The sequence below is a fragment of the Palaemon carinicauda genome, chromosome 42, assembly GCF_036898095.1.
Source record: "Palaemon carinicauda isolate YSFRI2023 chromosome 42, ASM3689809v2, whole genome shotgun sequence".
NCBI classification, from domain to species: domain Eukaryota; kingdom Metazoa; phylum Arthropoda; class Malacostraca; order Decapoda; family Palaemonidae; genus Palaemon; species Palaemon carinicauda.
The window spans coordinates 38,518,002-38,545,285 of NC_090766.1; the positions used below are offsets into that span (position 1 = coordinate 38,518,002).

Consider the following 27,284-nt stretch of genomic DNA (forward strand, 5'->3'; position numbering starts at 1 on the left):
TCTCTCCTTTCAATCCCTCTCACAAGCAGCCAATTGGGTCCAGCGGAAACGGGATGCAGTTTTGAACAAGTTGTTACGTAAGTTACCCGAGCGGGAGACGAGGTCGCCGAGGCACTCGCTGGTGTTGGGCGAGTCCGTGTTCCCCCTGAAGAAGGTCGAGGAGGTGATGGAGAGGGTCAGGAAACTCAAAGCAGCAGGAGAGCCCAGACCCCCGCCTGCAAGACGTCCAGTTCACAGGAGACCCTCTTCAGACGCCCCTAACCCGTCCCATTCTTCACCAGTCTAACCGAGGAGAGAGTCCCCGTCGATGTCTTGGCACCAAGCCCCGCAGCCCTCCCGTAGGGGAGGTTCAACCCCGCAAGCACCCTTTAGGCCCTCCTATTCCAACTCCAGGAGAGGACGCTTCAGCCTCGCCTCTAGGAGAAGATAGGCAGAGAGGCCCCCTACTCCTGCCGAAGCCTCAGGTAGGGGGATGCCTCAAACACTCTTGGCAAGCTTGGCGGGACTACGGAATGGATCCGTGGACCGTAGCAGTACTGAAGGAAGGGTACAGGTTGCCCTTCCTAGCGGAACCGACCCCTCCAATTCCGGACCAACCCGCAGAGTGGTTGGCGGGGCGCCAACTTCAGAAGAGCAGCATTACAGGAGGAAGTGTCGGCCATGCTCGCCAAAGGGGCGTTGGAACCAGTCAAGAACCCCAACTCGGGGTTCTACAGCAGACTCTTCCTTGTGGAGAAAGCGACAGGGGGTTGGAGGCCAGTCATAGACCTGTCAGCCCTCAACAAGTTTGTGTGCAAGACCGACTTCAAGATGGACACCCCGAAGTCAGTGATGGCAGCCTTGAGGGAAGGGGACTTCAAGATGTCCTTAGACCTCAGGGACGCCTACTTTCAGATCCCTGTCCACCCCTCCAGCAGGAAGTTCCTAAGAGTTAAGTGAGGTACCCAAGCGTTGCAATTCAGAACACTCTACTTCGGGCTGTCGACAGCTCCTCAGGTCTTCACGAGTGTCTTCATAACAGTCTCAGTCTGGGCACACGTGCAGGGGATCCGCCTGATTCGTTACCTAGACGACTGGTTTTTACTTTCAGCCTCGGAGGGAGTACTGAGGGAGCAAGGCGCGAAGCTTCTACGGTTCTGCAGGGACTTGGGTATCACCATCAACCTGGAAAAGTCGCAGCTGATGCCCTCCACCAGGATGACCTAACTGGGGATGGTTCTAGACACCCAATTGGTGAGGGCCTTCCCCTCCTCAGAGAGGTTGGACAATCTGGATCGGATACTTCGACCCTTCCTAACGGACCAGCCGAGGAGAGCCAAAGACTGGCAGAGGTTGGTAGGCCACCTCGTGTCGTTGGAGAAGTTAGTCCCCCGGGGGAGACTCAAACTGAGAGGGGTTCAATGGAACCTGAAGGAACTCTGGACCCCAGGGGAGTCCCCGCACAAAATAGTTCCGGTGTCCCCGGAGACAAAGGAAGTCCTGAAGTGGTGGCACGACAGGACGAACACCCTCAAGGGAATGCCCTTCGCAATCGACCCTCCGGAGATGCTGTTGTTCACGGACGCATCAAAGGAGGGATGGGGAGCCCACCTTCTCGACGAGTCGGCGAAGGGGAAGTGGTCCCTCGAGGAGAGGAGCTGTCACATAAACGTGCTAGAGCTGATGGCCGTGCAAAGGGCATGCCAAGAATTCGTCCATCTACTCGGGGGGAACACCGTGGCTCTGATGTGGCCTACGTGAAAAAGCAAGGAGGACTGAAGTCGAAGGAGCTGTGCAGTCTCGCGACACAGTTCCTGGAATGGGCCTCAAAGGAACAGGTCGAGGTCACAGCCAGGTTCATTCCTGGAAAGAGGAACATTCTAGCCGATGGCCTCAGCAGGATGGGTCAAGTAGTAGGGTCGGAGTGGTCCTTACACCCGGAAGTGGCCCAGACGGTTATCCTGAAGTGGTGGTCGCCGGTGATGGACCTTTTCGCCACGAGACTCAATGCATAGCTCTACGTGTTTTGTTCTCCTGTGCCAGATCCAACAGCACCGTTCGAGGACGCCTTTCAACATCCTTAGGACAACCTCGACGTGTATGCCTTCCCGCCCTTCGGGATGCTCAGACAAGTCCTCAACAGAGTGAGGCGGGCAAACAACCTGTGGATGACTTTAGTAGTGCCCTGGTGGCCGGAGAGGGAGTGGTTCGCGGACCTAAAGGAACTGGCGCGCCTCCCACCATGGCCCCTTCCAGACAGGCCAGACCACCTCCGTCAGCCACACTTCCAAGGTTTTCACGAAAACCCTCGGTCGCCCCCCCTACACGCGTGGAGGTTATCGAGCGGCTCCTGAAGAGGGAAGGATACTCGTCGAAGACCGCAGCAAGAATGTCGGGTTACCTAAGACAGTGGGCCACCTTTACTAAATGATGCACCTCACAGAACATCAGGCCGTTGGAGGCCTCCATTCATAAGATGACCGACTTCCTAGTCTATCTGAGAGACGACGTGGGTATGTCTATTCTAGCCATCAAGGGAGTCCGAGCGGCTTTGGGCCAAGTCTTCCTCTTAAAAGGCATTAATCTAGGAGCTTCCAGACAAATCTCGATGCTCATCAAGAGCTTCGAACAATCGTGTTCCCCCAGGCCTCTAGAGTGCCCCAGTGGGATGTGGCCAGAGTTCTGAAGGTCCTGTCGGAGCCGCCCTTCGAACCCCTCAAAGATATCTTAGACAAGGAGCTCACCCTCAAGACTGTCTTCCTTTTAGCCCTAGCTTCAGCGAAGAGAGTAAGCGAGCTCCATGGGTTGTCATACGGGGCCTCACACACAAAAGGTTGGCGAGAAGTAAGTTTCAGGTTCTTACCCAATTTTGTAGCCAAAACTCAGAACCCAGCTTACTGGGACCCTAGGTTCAAGGGGTTTTCAGTGCCAGCGATTCCGCGTTCGGACAACCCGAGGGACTTGTTACTGTGTCCAGTCAGCTGTGCGAAAGTACCTGGAAAGAACGTCCAAGCTTCGACCTGGGATCAAGAGTCTGTTCGTCTCGTCGGGGCTAGTGAAGAAGGCAGTCTCCAAGAATACGGTCTCTTTCTGGTTACGGCAGGTAATTATGAGGGCTTAAGACAGCACAGGAGTCTCCCTTCCAGGAAAGCCAAGACCCCATGATATTAGGGGCCTGAGTACTTTGTTGGCCTTCGAGAGGAACATGGCTGTGGGCCAGATCCTGAAGGCAGGCACTTGGTCCAGGCAGTCCACCTTTACGGCTCACTACCTGAAGGACTGTTCTAGGAAGTCTTTGGAAGGTTTCTCTATTGGTCCCGTCATTTCTGCACTCCAGAAGATTTAAGGTCGTAGCCCCGGGGCAGCCGTGGGCGGTAAGTCCAAGACACACAGGTTCCTTCCTTACCTTTCCCCTTATCACCACTTCCCCTCCATTCCCCTTGATCCCTTCTCCTGCCATGGGGAACACGTTCAGTTGAAAGCATCCATGTCCGAAGACTCTTACAGAGGCGAGTTATTTAGACATAGTTTTTTGCGTAGTTTTCCCTAATTCTCATTTTTATTTTGGGGTTAGAAGAACCTAGCCTCCTATCTAGGTTCATTCCCTTTTCCAGCCGGTCTCTCGGTCCGAAAGGCCACTCCCACCTCCTAAAGTATAAGTCCCCTAAGAAAGTAGTTCGAGGTAAGTACTCCGTGTTCGAACAAATCACAAATTTTAAGTAATTTGTATTTTTCCTAACAGTACTTACCTCGAACTACTTTCGGGTTATGGCCCACCCATCCTGCCCCGAGTGCCTTACCGGACTTTTGATACCATATCTATCATAAACTTACTGATGACCGAGACCGGGCCACGCACGCTCACTGACCCGGGTCGCCTCAGGGCGCGTATTCATCTGCTACAGAGGTACCCACTATAGAAAACGGAGATAGGGGAAACTACACAAAATTCTGGTCGGTTGGGAGGAGAATCCCAGATACTCCTAAGAAAGTAGTTCGAGGTAAGTACTGTTAGGAAAAATACAAATTACTTAAAATTTGTGATTTTTTTAAAAGAAACTTTTCATGAGAATGACTATTTTTGCAGCGTATGTTTTCATTGCTGAGAAATTAGCAGGCATCCTTAGGCAGTGGTCAATAGATGGCGTTAGTGTAGAAAAACGTCATCTGGGAAAACTAGTCATTCAAAAAATAGTTTCATTAAAAAAATACTATTAATAAGATTTATCAAATATTTACCAAATATAATGTACACATTTCACAAATAGGGACACTTTTGAGTAATTACTCCATTTCTAATTTAGTCTATATTTTGAATATATATCAATCGTGGGCTGAAGTCATGAACTCTTTGGTTGACGATGTCGGTTCCAGGTCGTTTAGTACCTCCTCAACCAAAATCTCCCCTCCCCCTCCCCCTTGTGCAACATGTCTTGCTATTTTTTGCTTTCCCAGTATTTAAAGAACCTCCTAATTACTGTACAAGAGGAGGAGCGCTGCAGGAATGCATAATTTTGGAGTAAATGGAGAGCGTGCTCTTGTAAACAAATACCTAGTTTTGAATGTGACATTATTCCAAGCCTTTGCATTCATTACTGCTTGTCTTATATACTATAGTTACGTTTTGTTTTTCCCCTTTTGACCTTCGTTACAGTTTTGGTATCCAACTGAATGGTAGGAAATGGTATTTGCCATGGGCTCTGACCTAAGAAGTCCATTTATTATAGGAATACATATTTCTTAAATTTTTCATTTGTACCTACAAAAATACAAATAATTTTTCTTTACCATAAGAAACTCATCCGTAAGTGGGAGGAAGTGAGGAAGTTCCCCATTCCAACTGGCTGGGAACTATATCCGGGAAGAAGGGAAGATAAAAAAAAAAGCCAGTCTTGACTACCATTTCGTCGCAGACTCATATGTTGTCCTTGCCTTGATCTTATAGAAATGTTCCTTTGAAAGGAGTCAGGATAGCTATTCCAATTGCTATGTGGCCACAAGAAGTCCTGAGGAAGAAACTTGTTGGGTCATATACCATAGGAATAGAGCAATTAACATTTCTCTTCCCTATAAAACCTACTAGAGAGAGATTCAAGCAAGTTAGCAAGTATCTACTCAACTGAGCTTGAGAGCTCTTGGACCGAGGTCCGTCTGAGGAAAGAATCATAGTTCTGGACATTAAGTAGTGATTCAGTCCAATGATTACTTCTTGCCACAGCAATTAAGCAGGGAAGCTGTCAGTAGGACACTTCTGCTGCTACCAGTGCCAAACAGGAGGATGCTCCAAGGTAGAGGCTCTTGCCCATGGATAACCCAAGAATGCTTCTGTGGTCTTCTAACTGGAATGGCAGTACCCTTGGGCAATGGTTTCTCTTCTCCAAGATAAGCCTTTGATTTCAGTACTGAAGTGTTGGCTCCCCTCGCTGGCTGCAGGCAAGAACTCGTCACGTGGTCCATGACTGAAGAAAACCTTTCTATGGCTGGCTCTAAACTATGCCTCTCCTATCTAGAAAGGCTCCAGCATGCATGTAAGCTAAATAGATACCCCCTAGAGATTTCTCTCTACTGATGTCTGAGACTGCAGGAGCATCCCAGGCTTGGTTTATGCTTGTGGTAAAACTAAGAGGCACCAGACCTCCAATTTGCATAAATGTCTCATTTGCCAAAAGACTTAGTTATCCTCCTCCAGTAGGAAGAGGATTTTACTGATCCATGTAACCTGACTATAAGGCAGGCCAATGTGATTGTGAAAGGGTGTTAGCCTCTTAAGAGTACATGTTTACGCCAAAGAAGGTGTCGGCATCTTCGCCTAACTCTGTCTCGTAGCCTTGAGCACGCTGCTGAGGCCTAAAGTGACTCTAGCCTTGTCGAGTATTCACCTCAAGGCAGTGTATAGATAAAAGAAAGTGTGGGTATTTCAAAGGTGATGGATGGGAGCTATTAAACGCCAGACTGACTCTGACATAGGTGTGATTGAAAAGTAGCTGATGACTGGAGAGACTGAACCATTCTAGATCGAAGAATACTCCAGAGCTGTACAAATCAAGTTGAGGCAAGTGATAAGGAGGGAATGTTCATTGAGTCGAAAAACTTATAACACTACTCCTCGAAGAAGAGAGCGTGAAAGAGAAGCAGTCTACGATAAAAATTCCTGAAGGCTAACGTTCCAACATCCTATAAATGAAGCCGACTCTAGGATGTTCCGAAGAGTCCCTGGGAAGGAGAGGGATTAGAGCAAAGCTTATTGTCCTTAAAAGTATTCCTTGGACCTCACATCTCTTGCTTCCCCTACAGGAAAGATTTGGTGTAATGCTGCTACTACTTCCACAAAATCTTGCAGGGGAGCCTGAAGAGTTCTTAAACGATAGGTCAGTCCTGTGCTTCAGGATCCTTCTTCCTTATCCAAGTAACATGCAAGTCCTTGACAGGAGATGAAGAAGCAGTGTAGCATCCAACACATGCTGGGAGATACATTCCTCTGCAATAAGAGCTCTTTGAGCGAGATGAGAAGGGTTGAAAACTTAACCCTAGAATTAAAGGATCCAGGTGAACTGTTCTCCAATCAGCCATAGGCAGAGGAGGATCTGCTGTCTCTACTAATTCAAGAAGCACTCTAACGGAGGTCCTTGGACCCTCGGAGTAAGACGACGAAATCCAGACGGAAAAGTTCCTAAGCCTCTACATCTGACGTCTGTGAGCAAACTAAATTAACAAGAAGAGAAGACTAGGAGACAGTGTAATGTTAGTAGGTGTGCATCCTGTGAGGAGCATCAAGAAGAGGTGTACCTAAGAGGCATGTCTGGAGATGTGCCCTTGTGCAAGAAAAGTAAAAAGTGTGTAAAAGTAGCATGTCTAGAAAACTACACCTCTGGGAGGTATTAGTGTAGGCAGGATCGCATGTGTGAATCCGAGATGTGTGGCTGCTGACGAGGGTTACCTAGTAAGGATTGATTGAGAACTGGGAGGAGCGCGATCTGAAGTGCGCCTAGGAACATGACCAGATGACAACATTGCTGGGTGTCGTGGCTATCCCTCCAAGGGTGACGATGATTATGCAGGAAACTCCGAAGACACCTTGGCTGGCACAAGAATCATGACAAAGACAAACTGGAAGAGAACTGAACGATATTTCCTTGAGCAAGGCGCCAGGTGGATAAATCCCACTCTAAAGATTCCTTAAGGAAGACTAGCTGCTCCAAAGGACTTGTAAGTTTCATGAAGGTCGAGGAGGACGCAAGAATTGTCGGATCATCCGAAGAGGAAGGAACAGGACAAGGCTGACAAGCAACCTTGTGAGCAAGCTTATAAGAGCTAGAGCTCCGGAGGAGGAGCTCCTGATGGACAACATCTGAAATAGCAATTAAGAAGGGCCCTAAAGTCTAAGCTACAACTTCTGGTAAGATCAGGATGAACGTCATCATGGGCGTCGTTGAACCTCCTACGAAGAGGAAGGATCAGGATAAGGAGGACAAGCAACCTCGTAAGCACGCTTCGAGGAGCAGGACCTCCTGAAGGACAAAGCCCTCCGAGAAGATTCTCGATGGTGTAGTACACGTAGAAGTTCCCTGAAGCTTAGGATAAAAGACACCAGAAGCGTGAAGGATCTGTACAAAGTTGTTAAGTAACCTTGTGAGCATGCTCCGAGGAACAACACTCTGGAGGAGGATCTTCTGAAGGCTGTGCTGGAGGAGGATCTTCTGAAGGGCACAGCCTGTGAAGAATGGTGTTAAAGTCTTCGCAGGTGTAGAAGTTCTATGAAATTACCTGCAAGTCAGGATGAAAGATGGCAAAGGCAACAGAGGTCCTACTCTGTAGAAAACAGATTTGGAGGAGGACGCCATGAAAGATGACAACAAGACTGCAGCTGAAAACGTCCTTGAAGTTTCTCGCCAGATCTAGAAAGTTCCTGAAGATCAGGATAAAGGATGCCAAGGGCATCAATGATCTTCCTCAAAAGATTAAATATCAAACAAGAAAGACAAGCAACCTTGAGAGCACACTCCAAGGAGTAAAGAGCTGTGGCAAAGGCAAAGCCTGGATTTGCTGCTGAGAAGATCCTTGCGGAGAAGTCTTTGAAGTTGTCATTGGCCTAGTCCTCCAAGATGATCAGCACTGAGGATTGATTGATTGATTTAAAGTTTGAGAATATCCCTAAGAACATCCCTCGGGAGGAGTCGTTGCTGGTGCTGGTAGAACCTATACCTCTAACGAATCCATGTAGAGGATCCTAGAGAGCCCTAAAGGAAGTTTCCAGGTTAATTGGCCTATGCTTCAATTCACAACTAACTGATAAGAAAAAAACTCCCCTCAAGAGGGAGTCTTGCATCCTAAGAGAAATGAGTAAAACTCCCAACCTTGAGATTTTTAGAAGCCTTCTAGGGAGGCCAATGGGAAGAGGTCACAAATCATCTCGGGGAGAACGCCAAGTGCTTCCCTTTGAAGAATGACCTTGACCCCAGTGATTGCAAGGCAAGAATGGTAGGCCCTCAACTGTGGTCAAGTATGAATGATGAGTAGTCACAAGCAAGGCTGGAAAGAGAAAATTTCAAAGATAATTTCCAAAGCAAAAACTGCTAAAGTTTCCAACAGAAGAACCAGAGTACCCTGATGGCCAAAATTCAATTGATGTTACAGTGAGCTTTAGGGGAGATGGTTGCCTCCCTACCTCACCACTGACAGGGTAGCTCTCTGCTGGTTTTTTTCACCTGCCGAGTTCTAGCTTCGCTTTTATCCTACAGCAAATACTGACGGTTTGCATTTCTGTAAGAACAAATGACTGTTAATGTGATACGTCATATGAGATTTATCCTGAATTTTTGGTTACAGTACTTTAAAACAACAATGCTAGCATTTAGAACATACAATTTGTTTCATATTGATTAATGTGGTTTATATAAAATACCAGTAGATAGCCTATTTATTTATTGATAACATAACTATTAATATTAATAAAATCAATTTACCACCAAAAACAACAAAGCTCATATTGTATATAAGGAGTTCTTTACAGTAGTTATATGCTGGGTGACATGTGCTGAATTCTGAATTAAGCACCAACAGACTTGATAATAGCCTTCTGCACTTTGTTTATCTTATCACCCAAGCTAATTGCCATCCCCTGAAAAGAAGAGAGAGAATAAGGAACACTAGAAACATTACAAATATCAATAAGAAACATTACAAGTATTTTTATTGAGTAAAGATTGAGATATTTATACTTTGTTGATTCACATTTTCCGTATTTCAGATTTCCTTCCATACATCGACAAACCCACTGCAACATATAATCATTCTCCCTTGTAAATATGTTGAGGACTGCTACTTGCAGTTTACCTATGCTTCATTAGCAGGAATTGTTAACTACCATGATTACTTTGCCTTTCCCAAATACTGGCTGACAGAACAATCTAAATGATTTACCTGAAGACTACTACATACTCTACATAAAAGTTGTTGTCAAGATACTAATATATAATGTAGACTATAGATTATTTTAAAAACTAGTGGCTTGCTTTGTTAATATAAAGTAATACCTTGGTATTCTTAAAATAAGATCGATTCTTGTCGTCTTATATAAAACAGTTTACATCCAATAAACATGATGCAGATTAATTCTCGTCCAGTATTTAATTTCCTTCCAACACAAAACCTTAGTTGCTACTGGTGTTATGACCTATTTCTCAAGATAAAGTAGACTAGGATTGAGGTTATTGTCTCAAGAATGAAGTGAATACAGCCCAGAGTAAATGTGACTCAATACAACCTTAAATCAACCTTAGTAGGCGGATCAAGAGACCACTGTAGTTGGAACTGATACAACCCAAAACACCATAGTAGTAGGAACTGAAACTACCCCTACAGGCTGTAGTATGAACTGATAAAATAAAGAGATTCCAGAGAGACTATTGTAATAGAAACCTGTGAAACCCCTCACACACTCCACACACAGTAAAATCTGATACATCCCAACAGACATAGTTCTATAAGTCCATTGTAGAAGGAACTGATAAAACTCCCATTAGACTTGAAAGAGAACAGTAATACAACCCATACAGACTCTTAGTGTCTAAACAAATAATTGATAGTAATAAGAACCAATAAAATTCCCCCACTGATTGGAGTGGGAACTGACACAATTCCGAGAGACCACTGTAGTAGGAACCAATACAATCCATACAGATTTCAAATAAGACTACCTTACATACCAAAGAGAACAGTTTAGTAGGAACTGATACAACCCCTACACACACACACATAGAGACTAATGTAATAAGAATTGATACCAACCCTACAAGCATCAGATACACCACTGTAGTAGAGGACTGACATATCCCCTACAGACTTCAGAGAACCCATTGTAATAGGATTTGATAAAAACCCTATAAACTCAAGAGACACCATTGTAGTAAGAACTGACAACCCCTACAGACTATAAAGAAGAGACCATTGTAGTAGGAAATGATACAACCAAAACAGACTAAAAGTGACTGTTGCAGTAGGAACAAATACTAAACCCCCACACTGCAAGAAGACCATTATATAGGAACTGATACATCTCCTACCGACTAAAGAGAACATTGAAGTACCCTATAGATTTTAGAGATCATTGTAGTAGCCACTGATATAACCCCTACAGACTTCAGGGAGTTATAGTAGTAACCGATACCACATAAAGAAACCGACCTAGAAGGAACCAATACAATTTTTACAGGCTTCAACATACTTTTGAAAAACCATGCAAAAGTCTGCAAAAAAGTGTGAAAGTCAGGTTTAGAGGAAGACACATCCAACCTGAATTTGGGAAAAAAAATAGTAATATCGAGAAATATCGTTTTGTACAAAGGTTAATTCCCTAATATCTTCCCCTTCACTTCATGCCATACACAAGCATAACATGACTTTTCTGCAGCTATTATCATAAGTGTCTGTACAATGGGAAAATAGGATGCTAGAAACCTAAAAAAAAACTCTCAATATGGCTGAAATAGAATAGCTATGAACTATGTGGCACGCTCATTTCTTTCCAGTTATTATTTACCAGAATTGGTTTGTTTTTGGCATATAAAAACCAATGGGTTCATTATTAGCTTGATATGTTTAGAGTCGTGTATTAATTTTTGGGAGGCCAAGAGTATTTTTCTATCAATCATTAGTCAGTTTAATTATAGACTTTGTGAAAAAAACTAATCCTATTGGGAATCACAATTTGAAAAAAAAAAATACTAACCTGGCTTTTGGCACGAATTCTGATGTGGCCAGTTACGGCAGAATCTGGGGTATCCAGCGGCTTTTCAATGGAAAGATTAGCCAATGCATCTTCACCAAATATTGATCTGGCATAGAGGTTTGCAGCCATGTAATCACCAGAGCCAACAAGTGCTTTTTCAGGGGTTAGACATTTCATGTTGGTGGATTTACATAAATAGTCCAAATATGCCTTCAATTCAGTCATCTGTGTATTCACAGTCACCTGAAAATTACAAAATATAATAAATGACTTAAACCACAAAGGAGAGAACATAGTTATTCATTCAAAGAACAAGGGCTGCCATAATCACAAATATTCAAATGGGAGTAATAATGCACTAGGCAATTGTATTCATTCTACAATTTCATAGTATTTTGTTGGCATCCTACACCAATATATTTTACATCATCAAGAAATAAGGGAGAGAGAATACATGCAATTGGAAGAGCATTAATTTCTCAATGAAACTTTGGGTACCCCACTATGTTGACAAAACCTATGAGAATTTTTATAGAAAATATTGTAATGAATAATATACATGGTGTATACATGATTATATAAATATCTAAATTTGTTATTATGAATTCTAGTTCTGTAAAAATGAAGTAACAGTTAAAAATTCAAACATATCTTGCCCATTTAGATATGTAGTAGATTATTTTAACAGTTTGAATTGTTATTGATGCATTTACCTGATAATAAGGAAACAAATACAAAAATAATTAGAGCCAATGCAAAACTTGAGATGTCTCAATTTGGGTTGAAATTTAGAGATGAAATTTGATAAATATATTTATTTGCCATAAATAGGGTTGTAAGACTAAATAAAGAAGAGCCATATCTTTTGAAACTGACAACACTCTCATGCTAAATGAGTAATAATTTGTGTGTGACAAGTACAAGGAAAATATTGCTGTCACAACCATAAATAAGAGATAGAATGATGTCAAATTTGAATATAGAAACAGACAGCAGAAAAAATGTAAAGCTGCAGGAATTAAAAAACAAATTTATAGTTCTGGTACGGGCTTTGATAAGATGAATGATACAGTAAACCTTTATCATTATTTAAGAAATAAATAAGAAAGTCTATGACCTTAGAACACAGAATATTACAGGCCAAACTTAGATGGTTTAATATAAATAGATTTATAAGTCGAGGGGCCTGGGAGGCATATTGTCTAGGAGGAGGAGAACCAATTAGAACAAAGGATAAAGCCTCAAAAAGTATGAAGAGAAAGACAATAAATCATTGGGGACAAAGCAAGGTTAAGGAGCTCTGTCACATCAAGTAAAAAATCATGGACAGCACTCACTTTGTTTTCCCATTCAAATTCCATCCACATCTGTCTAAACTCAAGATCGGTGCAGGAGGCTGGAACGATGTAGTCCATAATGTCAACATGAATGTCATTTAATATTACAACGTTCCTGTCGCTTGTAGATCCTTTTACATCATACACTGCAAAAGAACCAATGATGATCATTTTGCATAAAATTTGACCAAATGCTACAGATTTATTACATACCAAGTTACAAAATCTGAACACACTATTAATGTCAGGAAAAAGAAATCTCTCAAATACACGTACTGTACAAAAGTGATCAATCCCCAATTATAAACATATCACAAGTGGGAATAACAATAAACTGCTTATAACAAAAGATCAATTAAATTAATATCAACCTGGAATAACATCAGCCTATAATAAAAGACTACGTAAATGAATGTTACTTCCATGCTCCACTAGATATCTTCCAGCTATCTCGCACCCTCTCTACTATAAATAAGTTGTACATTAACACAACGAAGATAACCCATTTTACTTCCTACCAGTAAAAAGTTAACAAGTCCTGCAAATCCATCAAAATAAAATAACTAATAGCAAAGCATTCTGGAGTTCTCAAATTTTAATTAATAATGTTGACATGCCCAATTTTTAAAAAAATATAAAACCTTCAACTTACCAATATTTCCAAAAATGAAGCCATTTTCTGTAGAGGCCACTTTCACATTTGCTTTTATGTTGCAGAAATCGTGTGGTGCAAGAACTACTGGCTGAGGTTTTTCAACCAATTTAAGGTCCCCAAGAGTTGCCAACTCCAACGTGCAATTCTGGAGGGTGTCTGCAGTTTGGTTGACAATCAGCACATCTAGAACAATGTCGTACTGATTGATGTGGACGTAAGCCTCTGCATACACAGGATCACTGAAGCCTGTCAACTGTGTCACCTGTCAAAAAATACTATTGTCAATAAAGTGTACCTAAAACAACCAGTTTAGAAAAAATACGAAATTGTCATATTGAATTATACAATAGATCAACACTGAATGAATGAATTATATATGAAGTTCAACCAATTATTTACCCTCAAATTTTTACCCAAGGTGATAAAATTTAAGGGCCAACTTACTTTGCTCAATTTACTACTGCTCAGATCAATGCCTTCCTTCTTAGCTCCGCTGACAGCCATTGACATGGACAAGTCAAACATATCATCTGAAGATGAAGGGTCGCTACCTTTAGTTAAGTGCGAAAAGACAATGTGATCGTCAACATGTTCCACCACCTTAGCAGCTTTGTGATCACGTCGGAGAGACTCTTCCTCTTCGGTTTTGGCAGCAAGCATGTGAGAGAGTGATCCTCGACACTGTTCGGTAAATACTGAGGCAAGGCTAGGAGTACGTTCGGACACGACCTGAAGATATGCAAGAAATACAAGAAAATTACAATAAATATAAATATATAGTGGTTCCTTATCTATTAAAATATAATAATGGGAATCTAATTACAGTACTGTATAATGCTGTACAGTAAGATTTAACCCTGGAAAGGTATGATGGGTCGTTTGCGACCCCTACAGCATTTTCAAAACCTGTTTTTTCCCCATAAATCATCAGCTGTCTCGAATATGGAAGTGATAGACCTGCAAGGGGTGACTAGTCTACATGCCATTGTCTGCTTTAGGACTGATTTTCGTCTAACTTCCCTCCTTCCCCGTTTTTTTACCCCCCCCAGGGGTCGACCTCGACCCTGAATACCTTTATAGGGGTAAGTGATCGAACAGCAAAGTTATTACACAATTATAAATTGTCGAACAGTGTTGATACTTGTTTGGTTCTTTATAGTTGGAAAGTGTGGGTGGAAGGTGTGTCTACCACTTGCATGACATTGGTTTTGGCTTAGATGCCATATATTGCCATGAGGTCCATTTTCCCTCAAATGCTAATTTCTGATTTTTTTGGGTTTTTTGCAAATTTGATTTTTTTTCTATTTATTTTGAATTTATCTTCAATAATGGCCAGCAGACAGTATTCCCTCGGCATGGATGTCATCAACACACTTCTAATGGAGTTAAAAAGAGATGTTGATGATAATATGGAGCTTGCAACCCCATTCTTCATTCCAAGTGGTAGATTGGGCTGTAAGAGTTGTTGCGGTCTGCGGCCATTTTGTTGTCATACCCGAAAGGTAAGTTGGCATATCTCTATATATTCTTGTTCTGTATAGAATTCGTGATATTTTGGTATAATTTAATGCATAAATATCATATTTTATAGGAGATACAATGATTTTCATAAGAAATTTACATTGTGAACTAGGCCGTCAAAAAATGACCTTTAGATTTTACCCCTGTTATAACAGTAAATTACATCTTAGTGCACATTTTATTATGTATTTCTGTTCTAGGATAATATGAATTTATTTTATAAAAAAATTAGCCTCTTCCTATTTCATTTGGGTACCCAAAAAAATTCATGAAATTTGGACAAATTTTTTTGGCCAAAAAAATTTACCCTTTTTTTCTCATTTCAGATCTTGACTTCTATGGGTCCAACTCATTTCCAGCAATTACACGCTGTTGCTTTGCCATCTAAGAAGGTGTCCCTAAAGGGATTTATGTGTATATGTATATTTCTATTTTTTGTGAATATTTACGTCGTCTTTTTTTTTTGTATACTTAAATTTTTAATATATTTCTAATAAATAGTTATTTTGTAGATGGGTATCATTTATATTTTCAGTAATTTTTAGCATTCTTTGAAGTATTTTTAGCAAGTCAAATAATACAGATTGATGCATAACTAAATTTTTCCTGAATTTTTTTCGGAGTCGGGGTCGTTCACGACTGAGTATACCCTTAAAGGGGTGTCCGAGTAGCATACCTATCCAGGGTTAATAAAAAAAAAAGGAATCTATAATCACAATGCATGTAGAGAACAATACTGTATAAGGATACATTTAATACAAGATAGCTTCAGAAAATAATTTCACAGAGACCTCTCCAAATTTTTAAAGTGTAACAAGAAACTTTGAAAATTTCTGTATCTGTTCAAAAAAGTATTCATACATCCTGAATAAAATTTGATACATGCATAAAACTTTCCACATTTCAGCCTTATCCTAAACTTTCAAATTGGATACAATCATGGTAAAAACCAAATATGTTTGGCATTTTGGTTAAAATCATTAAGGATGCTTTTCACTACAATAAAGTTATCTAATTCCATCTGCAGTTTCTATAAGCATAGCCTGTGAGACTGATTCAGCTCACATTTTAACTGGACACAATTACAAGGCTTGAAGCTAAAATGTACGGACATTAGCTAAATTGTTATACCCCATGCCAATAAATCCTTTAGGAACAGTATTAATAATGTACAGAATTAAAATTTAAAGCATTTTTGCTTTTACAACCTACTATAGGTAAATCCTTGTCTATTTCTCAAATTTGTAAATTAAAAAAATTAAATATTTTGTTCGGATCTACTGGCACTTTGTAAATGTAAACAATGATTTACCTGTAAACAAAGCATCATACGGTCATAGTCGTCATCGGTCATTGCTTTCTGAGGGAGGCCAGATTTGCCCAAGTGTACAATTGAAGCAATAATCAACATCACTTCTGCGCAGAAAGAATTCTGCTTTGCTACATCACTTTCCAAAGAAATGTACCTGAAGAGAGAGAGAGAGAGATAGATAGAAAAACACTAAAACCAAATATCAACGATACTTATTCTAAGCTAAATTAGTAAAGTAAGTATTAATCACAACATAACCCTAATATTGTACAGTAAACAACAACTCTGTACTCTTAACGTTTTTCCAATGAAATGAAAATTGGGGAGTGGAAATAAACTTGAACTTGCAACAAATGTTTTTAGTGCACAAAGTGTTTGAAATAAATTATCAAAATGTATACTCTATGCAATTCATCTTCAAACAGCCATGTACAATAAAGACCAATTTTAAGGTGAAGAAAAAACCATTGAAATATATTTATGTGTCACCTGAAAATAGAAGACTAAGCTTACCTGAAAGCAAGTTTAACCATGGTATTAGCAATAACAGCACCCAAGTAGAAATTCCCTTCCAGCAAGTATTTTCGGAGCGGAGGCCTATCGTCTGCCTTCCTCGATGACCTGGGGAAATCAATAGTTAAGATATTAAAATATAAAATTGTCAAAACACTAGAACAAAATACTGACTACACTATTTTAGTAAAATCTTTTTCATGGCCAGAAGTGGAGTAAGTTTCGGCCCTTAGTGTCTATTACTAATGACATATTCCTTCTTGCTTGTCTAATTTCTTAATGTCTTAACTCCCCCGGCTATCATTTTTAATAGGGACGGAAGACCTTCACACACTGTAATTGTTCAGTGCCACTTTCCTCTTGGTAAGGGTAGAAGAGACTCTTTAGCTATGGTAAGCAGCTCTTCTAGGAGAAGGACACTCCAAAATCAAACCACTGTTCTCTAGTCTTGGGTAGTGCCATAGCCTCTGTACCATGGCCTTTCACTGTCTTGGGTTAGAGTTCTCTTGCTTGAGGGTACACTCGAGCACACTCTCCTATCTTATTTCTCTTCCTCTTGTTTTGTTAAAGTTTTTATAGTTTATATAGGAGATATTTATTGTTGTTACTCTTCTTAGAATATTTTATTTTCCTTTTTTCCTTTCCGCACTGAGCTATTTTCCCTGTTGGAGCCCCTGGGCTTATAGCATACTGCTTTTCCAACTAGGGTTGTAGCTTAGTAAGTAATAATAATAATAATAATAATAATAGCTCTATGATCCTAAAAATTCAAATCTGTGGGCTTGAGTTTAACTTCTTTATTATATTATGTTGCGTTTATGGATCTGGAGAAAGCGTATGATAGAGTTGATAGGGAAGCAATATGGAATGTGATGAGGTTATATGGAGTTGGTGGAAGGTTGTTGCAAGCAGTGAAAAGTTTCTACAAAGGTAGTAAAGCATGTGTTAGGATAGGAAATGAAGTGAGTGATTGGTTTCCGGTAAGAGTGGGGCTGAGACAGGGATGTGTGATGTCGCCGTGGTTGTTTAACTTGTATGTTGATGGAGTGGTGAGAGAGGTGAATGCTCGAGTGCTTGGACGAGGATTAAAACTGGTAGACGAGAATGACCATGAATGGGAGGTAAATCAGTTGTTGTTTGCGGATGATACTGTACTGGTTGTACACAGAAGAGAAGCTTGGACGATTAGTGACAGAATTTGGAAGTGTGTGTGAGAGAAGGAAGTTGAGAGTTAATGTGGGTAAGAGTAAGGTTATGAGATGTACGAGAAGGGAAGGTGGTGCAAGGTTGAATGTCATGTTGAATGGAGAGTTACTTGAGGAGGTGGATCAGTTTAAGTACTTGGGGTCTGTTGTTGCAGCAAATGGTGGAGTGGAAGCAGATGTACGTCAGAGAGTGAATGAAGGTTGCAAAGTGTTGGGGGCCAGTTAAGGGAGTAGTAAAAAATAGAGGGTTGGGCATGAATGTAAAGAGAGTTCTATATGAGAAAGTGATTGTACCAACTGTGATGTATGGATCGGAGTTGTGGGGAATGAAAGTGATGGAGAGACAGAAATTGAATGTGTTTGAGATGAAGTGTCTAAGGAGTATGGCTGGTGTATCTCGAGTAGATAGGGTTAGGAACGAAGTGGTGAGAGTGAGAATGGGTGTAAGAAATGAGTTAGCAGCTAGAGTGGATATGAATGTGTTGAGGTGGTTTGGCCATGTTGAGAGAATGGAAAATGGATGTCTGCTAAAGAAGGTGATGAATGCAAGAGTTGATAGGAGAAGTACGAGAGGAAGGCCAAGGTTTGGGTGGATGGATGGAGTGAAGGAAGCTCTGGGTGATAGGAGGATAGATGTGAGCGAGGCAAGAGAGCGTGCTAGAAATAGGAATGAATGGCGAGCGATTGTGACGCAGTTCCGGTAGGCCCTGCTGCTGCCTTCGATGCCTTAGATGACCGCGGAGGTAGCAGCAGTAGGGGATTCAGCTTTATGAAGCTTCATCTGTGGTGGATAATGTGGGAGGGTGGGCTGTGACACCCTGGCAGTACCAGCTGAACTCGGTTGAGTCCCTTGTTAGGCTGGGAGGAACGTAGAGAGTAGAGGCCCCCTTTTTGTTTTTGTTTCTTTGTTGATGTCGGCTACCCCCCAAAATTGTGGGGAAGTGCCATGGTATATGTATATGTATGTATGTATTATAACACTAATAGTAATGGAATGTTTCCTGTCAACAATGCATTTGTAATAATACGAATAAAAAGAATGGCCACAGTCGAATTTCTTTTTTTTCACTTTTCTATACTAGCATCCTTGAAAATAGTTATAAAAGCCCTCTGTCCTCACTTAATTTGGGATGGGCAACTACACTATACAAAATCTATTTTTGAAAAGACCGATAAAAATATAACACCAAACTTAAAAATTATAATCTACAAACAGTTAAACTATATAACAGTGAGGACCAAGAAGGCCTCCAGAAAGAAATCAGATAAATTTCATATGTTATGAAAAGTCTATGCAAACAAGTGACTACTACTAACGTAGTGGCAGAGAAGGCAGACTGTGAAGCGTAGGTGCCGTCAGCAGTTACTTTCTGCTGTTGTTGCTGCTGTGGGTTGGCTTTGTCAGCCGAGCCATCTTCTTCGCTTGCTTCCCCAGCTGCTTTACGCATCTCATCCTCGACAATGGGCAAATCTCCAAGACTATTTCGGACGGCAGATAAAACGCCAATTATTTCTCCTGGAAAATAAGATACAATACACTTGATAATTTTGAATTTTGGTGACAAGATTGAATAAATCTCTTTACTACACTTTTTCCTTTCCAACGGCTAGACTTGAAATGAGTAACATTTAGTCTTTAACCTCAACCAATCTGTTATATCTGATTACCATTGGTTTCAAGATAACCTATAAATCTAACTACTCTTACATTTTAAATAACCCCAAACCTGAAAAGCCCATTCAAAAGTAATTAAGAAGAGCTTTAAAAATAAATCTGTTTATCACCTTCAATAATGTTACATTATATTCCCCCTTTAATAAGTTCATATTGAGTGAGCACTCTTGCACTTCTTATCTGACATGCATGCTTCCTGCTTGAATTCTCAAAAGGGTCAAAATTTTCCTCGGTTCTCTCCAATACTTTTTAAACCTTCTCGCTGCTTGTAAATCTACTACAGTAACTAAATATCCTCCCATTTCTATTACCTCAAACAAATTTCTTGCACAAAGTATCTAAAACAGAGAACACGTGAGAATAAACTGAAATGTACTACTGTGCTTATTATTAATAATCCATGGATTACCTCTGATATTGCTCTTTCAAATGGTTAGAAATCTCAAAAGATCTTATTCCCCCAATAATATCACAAATTTTTAAGTAATTTGTATCTTTCCTAACATACTTACCTAGAACTACCTTCTTAGGAGTTACTGGTTAACTCTATCTAACCGACCAGCTTTTTGTATAGTTTACCCTCTTCCCATTTTCTATGGGGTCAACCTCTGGCAGTGTGGTACGTGCCCTGAGGCGACCCGGGGTCGGGCAGCGTGCTAGCTCAGGTCGAATCGCCAGTAAGTTTCGTTGGAATAGGTATTACTCAATCCTGCAAGTTCTCGGGGAAGGATGGGTGGGCCATACCCCGAAGGTAGTTCTAGGTAAGTATGTTAGGAAAAATACAATTTACTTAAAATTTGTGATTTGTTCCAACACGGTTACTTACCTAGAACTACCTTCTTAGGAGACTTACACTTTAGGAGGTGGGAGTGTCCTGCAGGGATCAGGATTTGACGGGGAGGCACGCGAGAGAGGGAACCTCTAAGGAGGTCTTGGTTCCACGACCACTAGAAAACTGCACGAAAAGTAGGGGAAACTATCCAAAAAAACTCACTCAGTGTCTAAATGGCTTACCTTTTTCAAAACCAACTCCGATACACGTCCTCTTGAAGGGTGTTCCTTTAAGTGACTAAGGTCTTTTCAACATCTTCTTGGCCCGGACGGTCCGGGGAAGGAAGGAAAGGGGGGGTTAGTTAAGGAAGGAACTAGTGTCTCTTGGCATTAACACCCCCGGTTACCCTGGGGATATGACCTTAGATCTCTTGAAGGGCCGAAATGATTGGGCCAATGGAAAACCTGTCCAAGGATTTTCTCGTACAATCTCTGAGATAGTGTTCCGTGAAGGTGGACTGTCTGGACCAGGTCCCAGCCTTCAGGATCTTACCCACAGCCATGTTTTTCTCGAAAGCCAGGGAGGTGCTCAGACCCCTAATATCATGTGGCCTTGGTTTTCCTGGGAGAGGGGTCCCAGAAGCCTCGTAGGCCCTCATCACCTGTCGCAGCCAGAAAGAGATAGAGTTCTTCGAGAGCGGTTTCTTCACCCGGCCTGTTGAGATGAATAAATTTTTGATCTGAGGGCGGAATTTTGCAGTCCTCTCCAGGTATTTTCTTACTGTTCTCACGGGACATAAGAGTAGATCCTTCGGGTTGTCGGAGCGAGGGATGGCTGGCACCGAAAAACTCTCAAACCGAGGATCCCAACACGCCGGGTTCTGCGTCTTCGCCACAAAGCTAGGGACGAACCTAAAGGTAACTTCTCTCCACCCTTTGGAGTGTGAGACCTCGTAAGAGAGGCCGTGTAACTCGCTAACTCTCTTTGCCGAGGCCAGGGCTAAAAGAAAAGCTGTTTTAAAGGTGAGTTCTATGTCTAGTACGTCCCTGAGAGGTTCGAAGGGCGGTTCTGACAGAACTTTGAGAACTCTGGCTAGGTCCCACTGCGGAACCCGTACCTCCTGGGGGAGACATGATTGTTCAAAACTGCGGATGAGCATAGAGATGTGCCTTGAGGCTCCCAAGTCAATGCCCCTAAGGAGGAAGACTTAACCTAGGGCTGCTCGAACTCCTTTGATGGCCGGAATGGACGAACCCACGTCGTCTCTCAGGTACACCAGAAAGTCTGCAATGTCCTGGATCGACGCCCCTAAGGGCCTGATGTTCTTGGATGCACACCACTTCAGGAAGACTGCCCACTTTGCCTGGTAGACTACCGCCGAGGAACGCTGTAGATAACCCGACATCCTTGCCGCGGTTCTTGATGAGTATCCTTCTTTCTTCAGGAGCTTCTCGATAACCTCCACGCGTGAAGGCGGAGGGATCGAGGGTTTTCGTGCCACCTGTGAAAGTGAGGTTGACGCAGGAGGTCTGGCCTGTCCGGAAGCGGCCAAGGAGGACGAAGAGCTAATTCCTTTAGGTCTGCGAACCAGTCTCTCTCCGGCCACCAGGGCGCTACCAAAGTCATCGACAGGTTGGACGACACTCTCACTCTGTTCAACACTTGCCTGATCAAACTGAAGGGAGGGAAGGCGTACACATCGAGACCGTCCCAGGGATGTTGGAAGGCGTCCTCGAACGCTGCTGACGGGTCTGGGATTGGAGAACAGAACATGGGGAGTTGGGCATTCAGACGTGTGGCGAATAAGTCTATCACTGGGGAGCCCCACATTAGGATGACTGCTCGAGCTACCTCCGGGTGTAGGGTCCACTTCGAACCTATCACTTGATCCGCCCTGCTGAGGCCGTCGGCCATCACGATCCTCTTTCCTGGGATGAACCTTGCCGTCAGTTCTATCCCTTCTTCTGTAGCCCACTCTTAACAGTTCCGTGGCTAGGGCGCATAGGACCCTTGACTTCATGCCTCCCTGTTTCTTTACATACGCCACTACTGTGGCGTTGTCGAACATTAACGCCACAGTGTTTCCTCGCAGGGAGTGTACGAACTGTCGACACGCCCTCAGAACTGCTATCATCTCCAGGATGTTTATATGGAGAGACGCCTCCTCGCTGGACCACTGCCCTTTTGTCGATTTTCCTAGCAGGTGTGCTCCCCAACCCTCCTTCGATGCATCCGTGAACAACAGCATCTCCGGGGGATCGGGGGCGAAGGGCATTCCCTTCTCTGTGTTCGACCTGATGTTCCACCAAAGAAGGGTCTCTCTCGTCTTCGGGAGGACTGGGACTATTTTGTGGGGCTCCTTGCCTTGGGTCCACGACTCCTTCAGATTCCACTGTACCGGGCGGAGCCTGAGTCTCCCTTGCGGTACTAATTTTTCCAGCGAAACCAGATGACCCAGTAACTTCTGCCAGTCCTTGGCCCTCCTGGGTTGTCCTGTCAGGAAGGGTTGAAGGATACATTCTAGGTTGGCTAACCTCTCCCCTGAGGGGAAGGCCCTTACTAACTGGGTGTCCAGGACCATCCCCAAGTAAGTCATTCTGGTGCTGGGGACTAGTTGGGACTTCCCTAGGTTGACCGTGATCCCTAACACCCTGCAGAGGTCGAGCAACATAACGCCTTGCTCCTTCAGTTGTTCCCTTGAGGCAGAAAGAAGCAACCAGTCGTCCAGGTACCTGAGTAGATGTATGCCTTTCTCGTGTGCCCATGCCGAGATCGTGGCGAACACCTCGTGAACACTTGCGGGGCCGTCGAGAGGCCGAAGCACAGGGTTTCGAACTGCAGGACACTGGACTCCCACTTGCTTCTGAGGAACTTCCTGCTGGAGGGGTGCACAGGGATTTGAAAATAGGCATCCTTGAGGTAGAGAGACATGAGGAAATCCCCCTCCCTCAAGGCTGCTAGCACTGTCTTGGGGGTATTCATTTTGAAGTCCGTCTTTGAGACGAACTTGTTGAGGGCTGAGAGATCTATGACCGGCCTCCACCCTCCTGTCGATTTCTCCACAAGGAAGAGCCTGCTGAAGAAACCTGGGCCGGGGTTCTCAACTGTCTCTAAAGCTCCCTTGTCGATCATGGACGCTACTTCCTCTTGTAGTGCCGACCTCTTCAAGGGGTCCTTTGGAACCAGCCACTCGGCCCGATGGGCTGGGATGAGAGGGGGAGGCTCTTCTAGGAAAAGGAGTCTGTAGTCCTCTTTCAGGACCGTCACCGTCCAGGGATCCGCACCGAGATCCCGCCATGCTTGCCAAAAATGTCTGAGGCATCCCCCTACTAGGGGCTCCTGAAGGAGTAGGGGGCCTCTTTTCCTACCTTCTTCTGGAGGAGCGGCCAGATCTACCTCTCCTAGCGTTACCGTAGGAGGGTCTGTAGGCTGACTGAGGGCCTGCGGTGGCCCTACGGGTGGGCTGGTGCGAGGCTTGAAGCCAAGGAGCTGAAGGTGGTTCCCTTCGAGGCAGCAAGGGTGTGGCCTGTGAGGAGTGAGGGACGTCCGTTGAGGCTCTTCTAAATGTAAACTTCCTCATAGGGGGGGGCCTAAAATCCGTTTCTCTCACTTTCCTCACCTTCTCCATTGTATTTTCCACCAAAATGATGGGGAAAATGTCATTCCCCCACACGGAGGAATTCCTCAGCCTCCTCGCTTCTCTGTCCGGCAACTTCCGCACCAGTTTGCTCAGTACCGTATCCCTTTTCCTCAGGACCCAGTTCGTAGCCACCGAGAGAGACTGGGATGATAAAAACTTAAAGGCCTTGCCTCCAGAACTAACAAGATCCCTCAGCATGGCCTGATTGTCTGGGAGGGAGAGGTCGTGGGATGCCTGAAACCCCACCAAAGCGCAAGACCACCAATCCAACCAGGAGGACACGTAGACCAGGTCCTGTGCCATGTCCTCCATCATAGAGGCTTCTGATGGGGAAAAGCACACGGGGACAGTGGAGGCCCTGTCTTTCGAGGCTCTCTGGTTCAGCGCGGTCACCGCTGCTTCTACCGCACGGGGACCACCGCGATCCCCTTTGGGAACGTAAAACCGTTTCTGGGATTTCAGGCCCGGAAGAAGCTTGGAGGAACTCTGGCTTCTGGGGGCCTCTGCCAGTCCTGCAAGGTACTCATCTATCTGCTCCATCCCCAACTTCACGTCTTGAGCGAGAGGGAGAGACAAAGAGGGCTTTTGTTGTACCGGGCTGTCGATCATCCTGGACAGTCCGGATAGTACGGCCTTTGCAACTGAGGGCTTGGGTTCATCCAAACGGTGATGCCTCCGAATTAGGGCCAGAACCTTACGGTAGGAGGAGATGTCGTCAGACGAGCACTCCCCTCCTTCAACCAGGTCTTCCGTCACCAGTTCCTCCGTACGGGGGTACGCCGTGACGGTGGGAAAGGCAACGCCCGGCGAGCCTGCCAGTGGTAGCTTATGCGCTGCCCCGTGGGGACGAAGGCATCCGTCATGGGAGTACCAACGCCCGACGAGCCTGCCAGTGGTATGGGCTGCCCCGTGGGGACGAAGGCATCCGTCATGGGAGTACAGTGAACCGTCGTTTATCGCGGTAGATAGGTTCCAGACCCGGCCGCGATAGGTGAAATTCCGCGAAGTAGTGACATCATATTTACCTATTTATTTAACATGTATATTCGGACTTTTAAAACCTTCCCTTGTACGTAGTACTGTTAACAAACTACCCTTTAATGTACAGAACACTTAATGCATGTACTACAGTACCCTAAACTAAAACAGGCACAAATATTAAAGGCGATTTTATATCATACGTTTCCTAAACACCTAAAAAGCACGATAAAAAATGGCAACCAATGTTTTGTTTACGTTCATCTCTGATCATAATGAAGAAACACTCATTTAGTGTACACATATATGTATAGGTTAGTTTTTGCATCGATTATATTGATTATACAGTATGTTGATTTTTTTATTACCAATGTTTTACTTTATTTTTCTTAGGACTTCCAAATGAAATGTTTTTCTTTATGACGCCACCTGAAACGACGGCGTCATAAAGTACTGTACGCTCAGTAAACAACCACGCTCAGAACAAACAAGGCATTTAACGAGCATGATGATAGTGATAAATAATGATACAGTACAGTATTTACAGTAAAAGCATTTACAAAATATGATACCTTACAAATATAATTTACCGTATCTATATAAAATCATACAGTACTGTACAGTACATATTGTACGTAGCAAAGCAGGAAAACAATTTACGAGAGAGAGAGAGAGAGATTGTTTTACGTACGTACTGTAAATGTAAATTTTAAACAAAAAAAATCAATTTGAGAGAGAGAGAGAGAGAGAGAGAGAGAGAGAGAGAGAGAGAGAGAGAGAGAGAGAGAGAGAGAGAGAGAGAGAGAGAGATAATTGTTTTACGTACGTAAATGTAAATTTTAAACAAAAAAAATATGATAGGTTACAACATGTAGACTTTTAAAACCTTCCCTTTAACTTAATGCATACAGTACAGTACTAAACTATAAAACAGGCACAAATACAGTATTAGAATGTGAGAATATTAAAGTAAAAAATAAAGATTGTTACTGTACTCACCACGAAAGAAGTTCAAGAAAAACTTGAATGATGATGGCGATGAATTTGCTGCACAGTAGAAATGATGATGATGAAGCGTATGATGTGTTCTACTGTGCAGCCAGGTAGTATTTTACGTCTCTTCAGACGGAGGTGTCTTTTCCTGGGACACCTCTTCAACTTCTTCAATTTCTTCCGAAGGCGTAGTAGCAGGAGGAACTGGCTCTTTTTTGCGAGGCTGGAAGAACATTGTGATCGGAAGTTGTTGCCGCTGCTTCTTTTTTCGATCTAAGAACATCTTGTAGGGAGTCATTATGTCATCAACCTTGTTGCAGAATTGCATCGACCGAACCATATCCTCGTCCCACTCTTGCAACATTTCTTTCACCTCCTTTATATGGTTGCAGACCTTGGCAAGCCGTTCTAGTGTTAAGCCCGTTTCTTCGACATTTTCTTGGGTCTCTTCCTGGGTTTCACTCTCTTCTTCGCTTGCCGATTTCGTCAGGTCTTCGAGGTCTGCATCAGTTAGGGGCTGGGAATGGCAGTCCAACAACTCGTCGACGTCTTCAGTCGTCATGTCGCCAAACCCGTCACCTCCAATTATGGCAGCCAACTGCACAGATTTGCGTACTGCAGAGTGTTGGATTTCAGCAGGTGTAAATCCCTCGTCGTCGTAAACAATCTCGGGCCACAACTTCTTCCAGCTCGCATTCACAGTTGCAGGTTTCATCTCTTGAAGTGCCTTCTGAATATTCTTCAGGCACGTGGCTATGGTGTACTGCCGCCAGTATGCTTTCAAGTTAAAATTTTCATCCTCATCCTCTTGGGCAGCATCCACACATGCAACGAGGTCCGCCAAGGTATTCTTCGTGTAGAGGGCCTTGAACGCCCTGATAAACCCCTGGTCCATCGGTTGAACTAATGACGTGGTGTTGGGTGGCAGGAACTCAACCTGAACGCCCTCACGTGACAGGTCAGTTGCGTGTCTACCAGCGTTATCCAAAAGGAGAAGGATCTTGAATGGCAAGCCCTTCTCTACGAGATATTCATTGACTTGCGGGATGAAACACTGGTGGAACCAGTTGGAGGTCAGCATCTTCGTAATCCATGCTTTTGGATTATGCATCCAGTACACGGGGAGGAGATTCTTATTCTTATTTTTCAAAGCGCGAGGATTTTTCGACTTATAAATAAGCCCTGGCTTTAGCATAAATCCAGCAGCATTGCCACACATCACGAGGGTAACGCGATCCTTGAATGCTTTAAAGCCAGAGGCTTTGGCTTCCTCTTTGAACAGGAAAGTTCGCGACGGCATTCTCTTCCAAAACAAGCCGGTCTCATCCATATTAAAGACTTGTTCCGGCTTGTATCCACCTTCGGCGATAATATTCTTGAACGTCTGGTTCACGTAAGTTTCAGCAGCGGCAGTGTCAGCCGAAGCAGCCTCCCCATGCAGGGAAACGCTTTTCAGGGCGAAGCGTTTCTGAAACTT

General features: G+C 43.4%; 1 protein-coding gene across 1 annotated transcript in view; it reads right to left on the reverse strand.

Moving 5' to 3' along the window:
- Positions 1-8,884: 8,884 nt before the first annotated feature.
- The window catches only part of betaCOP (coatomer subunit beta), a 38,263-nt gene continuing 19,863 nt past the window's right edge, over positions 8,885-27,284 (reverse strand). Inside the window, exons 11-18 of the mRNA XM_068365356.1 lie at positions 19,067-19,265; positions 16,545-16,652; positions 16,032-16,185; positions 13,643-13,927; positions 13,196-13,460; positions 12,544-12,689; positions 11,207-11,449; positions 8,885-9,097 (exon numbers count right to left, since the gene is read on the reverse strand). Coding sequence (XP_068221457.1) covers positions 9,026-9,097; positions 11,207-11,449; positions 12,544-12,689; positions 13,196-13,460; positions 13,643-13,927; positions 16,032-16,185; positions 16,545-16,652; positions 19,067-19,265 — 1,472 coding nt within the window. The 3' untranslated portion in view covers positions 8,885-9,025. The remainder of the gene's footprint in view (positions 9,098-11,206; positions 11,450-12,543; positions 12,690-13,195; positions 13,461-13,642; positions 13,928-16,031; positions 16,186-16,544; positions 16,653-19,066; positions 19,266-27,284) is intronic.